This window comes from Lichenostomus cassidix, chromosome Z (assembly GCF_008360975.1).
Source record: "Lichenostomus cassidix isolate B80296 chromosome Z, HeHo_3.0, whole genome shotgun sequence".
Taxonomy (NCBI): domain Eukaryota; kingdom Metazoa; phylum Chordata; class Aves; order Passeriformes; family Meliphagidae; genus Lichenostomus; species Lichenostomus cassidix.
Window position 1 is genome coordinate 627034 of NC_139511.1, and position 12553 is coordinate 639586.

The 12553-nt window shown below is 41.0% G+C and overlaps 1 protein-coding gene across 4 annotated transcripts in view; it reads left to right on the forward strand.

Annotated features, from left to right (window-relative positions):
- The window catches only part of MSH3 (mutS homolog 3), a 91108-nt gene that overhangs the window by 2100 nt on the left and 76455 nt on the right, over positions 1-12553 (forward strand). For 3 of the 4 annotated variants that reach the window (XM_085043174.1, XM_085043171.1, XM_085043173.1), the window contains exons 2-8: positions 353-482; positions 1467-1690; positions 4013-4225; positions 5604-5720; positions 6467-6584; positions 7086-7231; positions 8222-8388. In XM_085043174.1, coding sequence (XP_084899300.1) covers positions 353-482; positions 1467-1690; positions 4013-4225; positions 5604-5720; positions 6467-6584; positions 7086-7231; positions 8222-8388 — 1115 coding nt within the window. The remainder of the gene's footprint in view (positions 1-352; positions 483-1466; positions 1691-4012; positions 4226-5603; positions 5721-6466; positions 6585-7085; positions 7232-8221; positions 8389-12553) is intronic. The other variant, XM_085043172.1, reaches the window with a different exon arrangement.

The following is a 12553-nucleotide window of genomic DNA, read 5'->3' on the forward strand; positions in this document are numbered from 1 at the left end:
TGTGGAAGCAAGCTTCTGAAAGCACCTGTTGTATACTTCTCTGCAAAGTGTTTATGTTTTGTTGGAGTTGTAAGATACTTCTTCATATTTAGTCCAGCTTCTTGCAAGAGATCAATGATGAAACAGCATAAGGTGATATATTTTCTGTTTACATAGTGTTCAGAGTGCATGTTTCGAAAGACATCTAAGGAGCAGGATGCTCCAAGCCCCTCCAACTGGCCTTGCACACTTCCAAGGATGGGATGTTGGATTATTTTACATGAACTGTTTGTGAGGTTGTTGATCGCATTATTCTCTTTGAGAGGACAACAAAGAGAAAAGGTAACTGAACTTAGTTTAATTTACCTTTCAGGCTTCCGAGTTTGGCAGAAAAAGGAGCACATCTACTGAAAGCCAAGAGCCCTGTGAAAAGAAGACCAAGGCACGACAAATTACTCTAGAAGAGATCTGTAACCCCCTGAATACTAAAAGTGAGGATAAAAGTGAGTTAACTGTAAGGAAACCTTCAAGTATTGACAGCCAGTAAATAAGTTTTTCATTGTCAAATATAAAAACTGTTTGGGCACTACTTTAAGAAGCATCCCTTGAATGTAAGAAAGACCTTTGAAGAGCTGCGATGAGCACCTTTCTGTGACTTAGAAGCTGGGCATTTGAGCCTTGCTCCAGGATTACTCTGCAAATGCCCTTCATCTGACTCAGCTTTATCAGGTTCTTAAGTCAGTAAAGTCCAGAGGTCCAGGCAGAGTTGCTGCCATTTTCCTTCGTGTGTTGGTTGAAGAGTCTTAGACCTGTTCTGAAGTGTGCATGACACCGGCAGCTGTGTGGAGCCTAATCTGCTGCTGCTTTTCCTGAAGGCTACCACAGAGTAAATAGTTCTAATGCAGGGCTCTTGATGTGAAACAGCAGCTGCTCTGGTGCCTCGGCAATGCAGGAATTCCACTGGCTTTGAACAGAGAATTTTATAAGTTAATGCTGGTATGAAAACAAGTCAGTGAATATAAAGTTTGTTACATTTCAGTAAAAAGAATTAGCCTCTTCAGTTTCAAAGTGGGAACTTCATTAAATTTGTTGGTGTGATGGTTTGAAGTATCATTAGGACAGCCTCAAGAAGCAATACTGCCTGCTTAGAAAATGTAGTGAAGGAACATCTCCTTGATTGCCAGTATTCTTGGCTATGTTTGTGGCTGTGCACTTGTCAGTCCAAAAAACAGTGATGCATCTCTTCCCACATAGGAAGAAGCACACAAGTGAGGAGTATTGGTTTTCTGGGGAAGTTAACCAAGCTGTTTACGTGTGTGATGTTGTCAGACTGGTAGAAATACTGCAGTGGGAGAGGAGAGGGAATGTAGGGGAGAGAGAGATGGAACAAAATGGTTGTGTTATGTGCTTACTGATGTTATTCTGATAGATATTCTCTTTTATGAAATAAGTTGTTAATATGTTTTTGTTGTGCATTTTCACTGAAGAAGAACCTCAGAAGCTTGAAAAGTCCCGTATCTGTTTGCAAACTCTGGACAGACTGAGAGAGTTCTACAGTGATTCAAACCAGCAGTGTACCAGAGTCCAGAAGGGTGGCTTTCAGGAGAAAGAATCTCTGAGTTTGGAGAAATGTCCCAGTATTACTGGGAGAAGCTCAGAACTGAAAAATCCTCTTCCCTCTTGGGACACTGGTCCGAAGGTCACACAGAAGGTATGCAGAGCTTTGGTCCTGTGGTGTGTGTAGATTGCTTGTTATGGGTAAAAGCAGCAAGCTTTGGCACAAGCATCCTTTTGTGTTCCTGTGCTGTGACATGAAATGGTGCAGCAGAACCCCACAGACCTGTGTATATGTATGAATGTTTTCCTGATGCTGTTTGCAGGATGAACAAGATGCCTGTCCTAGCTCTTCAGTGTTGCCATTGAACAGCAGCATCCTGGGGGAGCAGAAAGCCTGGCACTGTATCTTGTGCTGTGAGTGAAGCTGTGATACCCTAAGAGCACATGTTCAGAGTGGCACTTTGCTCAGCTCACTTTCAGTTGTACCAGTTTTGATTTGGGCTGTCAAATTTCTAACAGGCGTTCTTTGCAGAAATATTGCTTAGGATTATCACTGAGACATAACTTAATCCAGTTACTGGTAAATCCATCTAGTAAAGGTATGACTGCTTTTTCAGCTGCCGAAGGTGGGGGTAGCTCACATGAAAAATTAGCATTATCATATGTATGGTACAAGTCAAGAGACTTGAGTGGAGTATTAGTACTTTGCTTTCCCTTTATTTATAGGGCTGTTAACATTAGTTAATTGGTGGTTTTGGGGGTCAGCCTGCTCAGTTTGATGTATTCAGGTCCTAGAAGGCATCTCATGGTTCACTGTGGCAACTGCTCTTTAATGGAGTTCTAAATCTGGCTCTTGAGGGAAGGAGGTTGTATGAAAGGCTGTACAGCTGATTTTAACCTTCCCCCTGGGAAGGCTGCGACCTGACTGGTTTGTGTGAATGTGGGATCCAAATGCCGAGGTGGACAGCTTGTGGCAAGAGATTTCTGTTGTGGTAAGGGGTTGAGGTTATGAAGGTGGGGTCAGTTGGAGAACACAGAAACTGGTTCCAAGTCTGGCCTGCCTTCCTTGGAATGGCTCCATTTAGGTGTTTGCGTCTTGCTTTTTTCTTCCTCCAGCTGCTAACTTACGACCATCTCAACAATTCAATTTGTGCCTGTTTTTACTCCTTTTGCCTTCTTTCATGCCCGTATTTCACATGCTTTGTCACACTTCCTGTGAAACGAGACAAGGTCATCCTGCTTGGCTGGCGCAGACCTTGGGTTGAAGTCCTTGGGTTTAGGATTTTGCAGCAGAGACACCTGAGCTCCTGAGGCCACCCAGGTTCTGGGCACAATGCACCTTTATTTGTGCTGGGCTGTTTTCTCTTGCTCAGTGGTGTGCAGTTGTGGGGATTTTGCACTTACAGCTAGGTGTTCTTTGCCCCCAGTTGTTCTCTGACTGCACTCTGTACATTCCCATGGCCCAAAGTGTATGGTTTAAGCTGTCTCTGTGTTTTTCCTGAGTTACTATTGCTGCTAAACAGTCTGCTCACTTTGTTTCTTGTAATCTGAATTGGGCACTTGGTAGAAATGGAAGTTTAATGGATTTCTTTGCAGATACAGAATTTATAGCACAACCTGATCAATTGTGTTTTGAATAATCATATGCTTTAAAAATTTCTGGAGGGTGTTGCTTTGTATTTTTTTTAACCAATATTACCTGTATTTGATATTATGATATAAGTGACGAGGAACTTTGCTGTAAGTGAAATACTCCTTTTCAGCATTTTTCTCTGCACTTCTGAACTCATCACCCTGCTGACAATACAGAACAACACAGAGATATAGGGCTGAAGTTGCTTGGCAAGAATAGGCTACATAATCATTGAAAATGACAAACTGCAGAGAGAGTGGGCTCAAAGCCTTTCACATTTAAGGTTTTAGAAACAGTAGTATAGATTTTCTGTGTCTAAATTATTCTGAGAGATTTGCTGAACTTACGTAGGAGGTGCAGGCTGGAGAATGAGTACGGTTTTGGTGGCTGAGACAGGGAACTGAGACTCAAATTGGTTTATTTCCTGATTTACTGTGGATTTTTGGAACATCATTAATCTCTCTGTGCTGGAGTTTCTCACCTGTAAACTGGAGCAGTTATTCATCCTTATTTCAATACATGGCCAGTTTAGGCTGCCCGGTCATTGCAGCCTGCATTGTCTTGGTCTGTGCTTTGAGAGCTTATGATGCAATAGGGTTCTGATTTCACCTGAGCTGTCAGAGGACTGACTAACTAACTGACTTTGACTTTCATGACTTTTTAATTCCTTTAATTGCAAATGTACTGTGTTCTGTATATCTTACTTCAGTAGTTGTGCTGCAGCTTTGGGGGCTCTTTAGTGAAAGAACAATCTTTAGCTCTGTGGTCAATGTAAGCCAAGGGCGGGGGACAGTTAATTTGTTTGATGATTCCTAATTATACTTTTCCATCTTTCATTTACAGGAGGAGTTACAATGTAGTCTTAGTCAGTTTTCTGCATCTCTCAAGTCCTATGAACATACTCAAAATGCTTCAGATACAAATCTTAATAAAAGAACCAAAAGCATTTACACTCCACTAGAACTCCAATTCATAGAAATGAAGAAGAAGTATAAAGATGCTATTTTGTGTGTGGAATGTGGATACAAATACCGGTTCTTTGGAGAAGATGCAGAGGTAATTTTTTCTAAGGTTGTGGGAAGATACTTGCATTGTTGGGATGCAACTGCTAGGTTTATGCTGGTTTATGCTACTTGCATTATGCTGGTGTCCTACTAGGTCTATGACCACTTCCAGAAGGGCAGCTTTTTGGGGGGTATGTTTTGTGGTTTTTTTCATTTTGTTTTGTTACTTGAAATCAGGATGAAAAAATGTCTGCATGCCTAAATTGAAGACTGTCCATTCTGCATACATTGTTTTGCCAGAGTGGCATTTGTTATTTTGTAATCACATGGTACTGCTTGCTATATTGTATGTTGAGAATTTAAGGTGAATTCCTATAATAATTTTTTGTCAGAGCTGAAGTTGAAAAACCTTCAGAAGTGAATTCTCCATCATGGCTCAGAACTCTGTTATATAATACATGATATTAGGAGTCTCTCAGTTTGAAAGACAGTGGAGCAAGTGGTGTTGAAAAAGATGAATATATCAGGTATAGCCTGGGTGTACAGAGCATCTTGAATGCACATTCAGATGTGGCACCTACACATGCCAGATCTGTAGGAACTGGAAAGGACTTTATAACAAACATAATTTTAAAGTGATGGTTTATAAATGTTTCATAATGCTTTTTCTTATGATCTGTCCCAAAGTCGTTGCTACCAACCTTTGCTTGGTGCTATTTCCACACTTGAGACCAGTGAGAAACGTTGCTTGGTTACTGGGAATTCATTTTCCCCATCATATTTGTGCTGTGTAATTTGTCTGCTCATTTGCTGGTGTACTTAGAGTCCAGAAATAGAAATATGCAGTCCAGATAGGCAGGCCGGTGTTTGGCTGCTGGTCCTGCCTAACACCACATTCCCTGGTCAGTGAGCAGCTGCCTTTCTGCTAAGGGGCAGAAAGACACATACAAATCACACATTTTAGTATGTGTTGTTACTCTTTTTTATTAAGTGTTTAGTTCCCAGTGCTGTTCAATATTGATTTTTCAGTATTTTAGTTGATTAGCCAGGTTAATTCCATCTTTATGATCAGAGATGAAATACCTCCATTTCTGCTGTGTTTTTAGTGGTGTGACAATCATTTGACCTTTAGTTGAGCTGTGTTTGAGACCCTGTGTGTGCAGTGTGGGTGGTTTACCTCACAAGCTGTAAAGATCAAGGTGCAACCTTAAAACCTGACACCTGCAGCCTGTGTCAGTGAATCCCCTGTTTATGGCAGCAATGCCGGGACAGGAAGGTGGAGGGGCCCCTCCAGGCCTTCTCCTGGAATGTTTTCCCTTTGTCTCTGAGCTTTTAATTGTAGTTGTGCATCACTGTTGTCATAGAGATAAGCTCCTTACCTTCTTAAATTACTTTGTGACCTGTTGGCTGACTCTTGTTGTCCCTCGCAGATTGCAGCTAGAGAGCTGAACATTTACTGTCACCTGGATCACAACTTCATGACTGCCAGCATTCCCAGCCACCGGCTCTTCGTCCACGTGCGCCGCCTCGTCGCCAAGGGACACAAGGTTCCCCCGCTTCTGTCAAACTGAGTTCAGAATAGCACTGAAAGAACTTGCACTGCTTGTACCAGAGCCTCGTTTCAGCTGGGAAGTGGGCAGCTCATTAGCACCGTTCCTGCAACAGGAATGGCCAACTTCCCTTTGTTTCAATTTGTCTGTGCTGGGGGTGTCATGAACCTTCAGCAGATTCAGAGAAGTATCTTCATTTTTTCAGGAACAGTTCCAGAACAATTATTTATCTGAGTATTTCTGTATCAAGTTTTTGCATTTAATAAGGAGATATGTACATATCCTCTCCTCTATTATTCATCACATCCTTGTTTTTCCTATCCCAGCCCATTATTTTTTCTCTGTTCCTTCCTGTTGTGGATTCCTGTAATTTTGTGGCTTTCTGGTGATAACCTCTATTTCTGCTTCCTTTTCTAAGAACTGGACTTGTTGATTCTAGCTTGGATGCAGTAACCATTCTCTAATAAGATTGACCTCCAGCTAAATTGTTTCAAAACAGGACGAGAAGCACAGGGACAGAAGCTGAGAGGGCAGTTAGGCATAGGAAAAGGGTCAGGAAAAGCAGTACCTTATAATCTCATTAGTAGGATTGATGTGAGAGCCCTTTCTGTTGATGATGTATTCCATCTTGAATTATGCATTTGTTGTTTGCACATCTTAAAAAATTACCAGATATATAGAACAATAAAAATAATAATTTGTTACCAGAGATCTAACTTCATGTCTTTCTTGTCTGCCTCTAGGTTGGAGTAATAAAACAGATGGAAACTGCAGCACTGAAAGCTGCTGGAGAAAATAAAAGCTCTCTCTTCAGCCGTAAGCTGACTGCCCTCTACACTAAGTCTACACTTATTGGAGAAGATATCCTTTTCAAATAAACTTGGTTTTAGGCTAACCTTTGGAGAGGCCTTGATTCTAGTATTATCACTAGTATGGAGCATGAGCAGCTAGTGGCTGGCATAAGAGTGGCAGCAGGATGTAAAGTTCCTTTAATTTTATGTTGTGGTAAAACATCTTGCTGGCTTTAGAAACTGTGTAATTTCTTCAGGGCTGTAGGTTTGTTGTGTTTACTGTCGTTGCTTTCTGAAGTCAGACTTAACCAAATCTACAGTGTCCTAGAAAGTGGAAGAAGGAGTTACAAACAGCTTTTAACCAGTACATTTAATTTCTTCCATTTTTTGTTTTCCTCTATCCTTTCTTATTTATGTCATGTTTTTTAATTTAATTTCTCATGCTAACTTACTAGATACCAGGAGCTAAAAAGATCATTAGATTAATGTGTGAGAGTAGAAGACTGAGATCTAGAAAGCCCTGTGAATAATGCACCCCAATCTCTGTACTGTTTTTTTTAACATTTGTTACATGTGTACCCTTTGTTGAAGATGGATGATTCTGTAGATGTTGAAGAGGTAACAACAGATGTCCCTGATAATTACCTCCTCTGTATCTCTGAATATGGAGACAACCTGAAAGACAGGAAGAAAGGTGACATTGTCACAGGCATTATGGTAAGCTAGTTTCTCAGGGAGTCAGTATTTTGGGGTTATTTTGTTGTGGGTTTTGGTTTTTTTGGGGAGGTGGGTGGCTACCTTGTTAAATTCACGACTGTTCTTTTAGATTTTATTTTCTGGGGGAGTAGGAATTGTTTGGTTTTTTTTTTTTTTTTCTCAAAAAAGAGGCACTAAAGGTAAGATATGTGTGAGCTGTGATGACTTTATATTTAAAAACTGCAGAGATGGTATGGAGTTGATAGTTGAATATTTGTCAAACTGGTTTTGCTGCTGTTTCACTTTAAAATGTATTTGCATTTTAACCAAATACAGGACAATCATTAGTTCAGACACATTACAAATTTCAGTGTTTGAACATTTTTAGGATGAATACTTTAAAGCTTGTGAGCACTTTTTTTCTGTACAAAATACTATTCTTGAGAGGAAGAGACTTAGGATCTTTTAGCATTTATGCTTCAGATTCGTATGGTCTTTTATGGTGAAGATAAAACTCAGGACTGTTTAACCAACAAAACAAGGTGATAACTGAAGCCCAGTCAGCTGGTAATGAATTTATTAAAAAGTATCAGGGTTGTGCCTCTCTTTGAATGTCACCCTGCAGCTGGGAGAGAACAACAAAAGCAAGTCTTCAGATTCCTATTTGAAATACATGTGCATTTCATGGACTTCGGTTAATAGATTTGTCTGGTGTTAAAAGTTGAACATGATGGACTAGTGACAGCACGAGCCCATTTACATTTGTAAGGTATTGTTGCCACTTACCAAGACAAAGTTGTGTTAGTGTTTTGAAGTTATTGTTGTGTCATGGGTTTGAAAATAACCACAATCAGGTTTTTCGATCTGCCACTATCACTGTGTGTGGGGATGCTGTGTAATTTTGTACTGTACACCATAGATTTTCATTCTGGTTTAACAGTTTGAGCCACTGAAGCACTCCCTGAAGGTGTAGATATCCATGCAAAGGAGATATATATTTTTGTTTGGCAGGCAATCCAGCCAACTACAGGAGAAGTAGTTTTTGACAGTTTTCGGGACTGTGCTTCCCGCTCGGAGCTGGAGAGTCGGGTTCTGCGCCTGCAGCCAGTTGAGATAATTCTTCCATCTAGGCTGTCAGATCAATCTGAAAAGCTCATCCACAGTATAACCTCCATGAGGTGAGTTCTGTGGGGGTTTTGTTGTCTGGGGCTCTGTTTCCCACAGCCATTGGTGTGGATGTGCAGCTCTGTCGTGGCCCATTTCAGAGTGGCTGTGGTTTGCTGCTGCGTTGAGAACTTCCCAAATCCCACTGAATTCTGGGCACTTGCTCCTAAGCTGCATTTAGACTGAAGTTCATGGTTTCTGTCTCTGGCCTGTGAAAGTTTTGTGCACTTAAAAGTTGCCATTGTCATAGTCCTGCCACCACAGTCCTGATCACAGGATCTGGTGGAATAATTTCCAACCTCATCCACTTACCTTTCAGATCTGAAGGAGATGTCATGTGGCTTTTTTTCCTGTTTGTCATAGTTTTAAGGTCTCGAAAGGACATGAAACTTCTTTTTCTATTAATGTAGATAGGTGTAGAAAATCTTTGCAACTGGTATTTCATCCTGTTTGTCCTATTACACTATCTTGATCCTGGGTACAGACTTATTGAGACTGATTATCTCTTTGCTTTGAGTTCTCTTTTCCTCTCTATTTGAAGAGGAAATTTGTTACCTGCTTTCTGCATCAGTTTTGCTGTGTAATAAAGCCAGAACAGGATGTAATTTTTAGGGTGATAGTTGAAGGATGAAGCTATCTTCTGAACAGAAAGGATGAAATCCTGCAGATGCAATTTTTTTGAGAAAATTTCAGTTTCTCACTGGTTTTTTTTTTTTGGTTTTTCTAACCATTGCAGTTTTGGGCTGTAGAGAGCTAGTTTAGAGCTTGACATTTCAATCTTGAATGCAGTAGTCATACTGGTGCTGGTTTGGTAGAGTGGTTATAGATTTTTTCTTTTCTTTGGGATTTGTTTTTTTGGGTTTTTTTTTGGTGGATTTTTTTGTTGTGCACAGTTGAGAATGTTAATGAGTGACTTCTTGTTTTGATGAAGACAAAAAATGCCACCTATTAGCTGATTTTATGTACAGGTATTAGTTTGTAGTTTTTTCACCTGTCTGGTAATTCGCTAGGCAGCTTTCCAGCCTAAATGCCCTTAATTACATGAGAGTGACAGAAATAGAACCCATTATTGCAATACGCTTCAGTAGTCTTATTTTAAAAACAATTCTTCACGGATTTTTTCCTCGTGCCAGAGATTAAACCACTAGAGGGCCCTGAAGTATTTCATAGTAATTTAAGTGTTTTCAATATGCCACTTTCTTGTGCTTTTAATTAGGCTTTGTTTTTTTACAATTTCTTTTGTGCAGCAGTAATTTCATTGGAATGCAAATTGAGATGTCTGTAGTATCCAGGTTTGGTTATTGACCCAATACCTGGTGATTTCATCCTTTACCAGCTCTTTTTTGAAACCCCTTGTTGCGAATCTTCTGTGAGCTGGGAAAAGTTTCATTTCTGTAATTTTTTGAAGACCTTTCTAGCTAAAACCATGGAACTAGATCATGTGGTTGAAGAAGGCTCTTCATCGTGTTGTGTGTTAGGGATGCAGCAGAAAAACACTGAAATGATAAAAACAGGGTAAACATGGGAGAGAGAAAAAGTCCCAGGAGAGGTTGAAGAAATTGAGAGAAGAGGGAAGAGAGGAGGAGAGGAGAGGGGAGAGGAGGAGAAAAGAGAGGAGAATAGAGAAGAGAGAAGGAGGGAAAAGAGGAGAGGAGAGGAGAGAGGAGAAAAAAGAGAGAAGGGAAGAGAGGAGAAGAGATGAGGAGAAAAGAGAAAGGAGAGGAGAGAGGAGAGGAGAGGAGAGGAGAAGAGACAAGGAGAAAAGAGAGAGGAGAGGAGAGGAGAGGAGAAGAGACAAGGAGAAAAGAGAAAGGAGAGGAGAGGAGAGGGAAGAGAAAGAGAAAATAAGAGAGAAGAGAGAGGAGAAGAAGAGGAAGAGAAAAGAAAAGAGGGAGAGGAGAGGGAAGAGAGAAGAAGAGGTCTTTCTACTCCTCCTGTGTGGTCTAAGAATTGCACCGGGGTGATTTGGTGTTGGATGTTGCACATTAGAGCTTGGCACTGAGTGACCAAGGTGATGTGGCCAGCACAAAGACTGTCCTTATGGTTACTAAAATAATAAAATAAATTGTTGAGCCAAGGTAAAGCACTGCAGCTTTTTAAAGCCCAGTTACACTGACAAGAGTTGAAATTCTCTGTGCTTCCCTTCAATTTTCTGTGAGGTTTTTTTTTTTTTTTTTTATTCTTTAGTATTCTAGGGCAGACTTAATGACTAGAAAATACTATCCAGAGATGCTGAGCTGGAGGCCAGTGAAGAGCCTTCCCTCAAAAGCAAAGCTTATGTTAAAAGTAGGTTATGAAAATTGGCTCAGGACAGGCTGTTCTGGTGGGTACTGTCCTGTTCTCAGACTGTTAGTAACACCTGTTTGCAAGTGCTGACCTGCCTGGAGCAAAATCTTTTCACGGTTTTAGTTTCCTTCTTTCTAGAAAACAAAGGAAAAGCAAAGAAAAAAGTCTTGCCTTCAGAAAATACACCTCTTTTTTCAGAAGAACAGTGTGTTTTGTACTCCAGGTTCTTCCCAAACAAGGGTCAGCACCACCGTTAATATATTGACTGCTTTAAAACCTGGTCTTCTGACATTGTGTTTCAGGCTCCTTTTGGATATTTTTGCTCCCTCAAGTGCCCCTTTCTCATTTCACTGAAAAAGTCAGTGCATCTTATGAGTGCTCTGTTGTTCCTCCTTTTTCTGTTTGCCCTTTTTCTGTGGTGTTTCACTCTGTAGCGTCCTTGCATCATATGAGAACACACTGATCACAGGTGCTTCACTTTTAACCCAAAGGATTTCACCCAGGTCTGCACAGTTTTGTTTAGGCTGCAGGTAGGTCTGCAGCTTGTTGCCCTGTGGTAACTCTGAGATTCTAAATGTAGGATTCAGGTCTCTGCTCTCTCCTGAGTACTGCAGTAGTCTTTGGCTTGGAGTTGGCTGCCTGGAATTCCCTTCTCTTTCAAACCCATTGAGAACTAAACCCATCCTCCCTCTCAAGGCATGGTGGAACCCCTCAAGTAAGCTGATCTGCCATCATCATGTTCAACACAAGCCTTTTTAATTTGTATTTCAGGACCTTTGCAAAACATAATTTCAAGCTCTTTCTGCTAAGTGCAGTGCTGATAGCCCTCTGGTTTGGCAGTGGCCTCTGCTTTTAGCTCTCTGCTTGACTCCCCTGGTGGGTTCCTGTCTGGTTTCAGCATTGTCAGGGTCTCTTGGAGTGAGCCATAGGAGATTTATTGCATTTGGTCAATAGTGCTGTTCCCTGCTAATTGCTGTCATGGATAGAGTTATGGATTTATGTCATCACTCAAGTAGAAACTCAGCTGGAATGAACTCAGACTTGTAAATCTGTACAAAATGCTTTTAATTTTGTGTGTCTTCCTATGTGGCTGGTGGTTGCTCAGATCAGAGGATGCATTCATGTAGTTAATGTTGAGGAATTTTTATTTCCTGGGAAGGACATGTGCATTTATTTACATAGCTCAGTTCCTGAGGTTTGCAGGTGAGCAGGGATGGGGGTTTGTAGTGGCAAAAACAAAACTCCGAAGGGTTACAGGGAGAGTAAACAGCATTGCACATTAAATGGCAGAACAGAGGAGTGAGGTTTATCTACAGGGCTGGTGATCATAAAAACCAGTGGTTTAATGGTTTGTATAGCTTATAATATTTCCGTGGGTTTTTGAGTGAAAGTCAAGCTGTGACAAACGTCTTGATAATGTTTTGTGTCAGTGGAAGCTACAAGCAGTAGAATTTGCAGCAGGAAAGAAAAAGGCAAGTGAAGTGCAAAACCAGCACGTGAGCTATTTTCTGTAAATATAACCCCCAAATGCATCAGTGAACAGATGTTTCACACCAGAGAGGTGTTTTGCACTGCTGAGAATCCAGCTCATGGTCTGGGCAGCCCAGCTGCTTGAATTGGTCATGTCAGAGCTCTCTCCTTTTTAATGTACAAGGGAAGAAACTCCACGACAGTGTTAGCACCTCATGTAATAACCTGAAATAGTTGTTGGGTGGCGTTTTTTTTTGCAGTTTAATCCTGTCTCAGTCATGAAATGTTGCTGTTCTCTACAGTGGCATTCACTACTGCCTTCTGTGGCACTGGATGTGGGGCAAGTGTGGTGCTTAAATCTCGTTTGACAAATTACTTCTGTGTAAAGTGTATTTATCTGCCACGCCTGCCTGACCCCCCTGC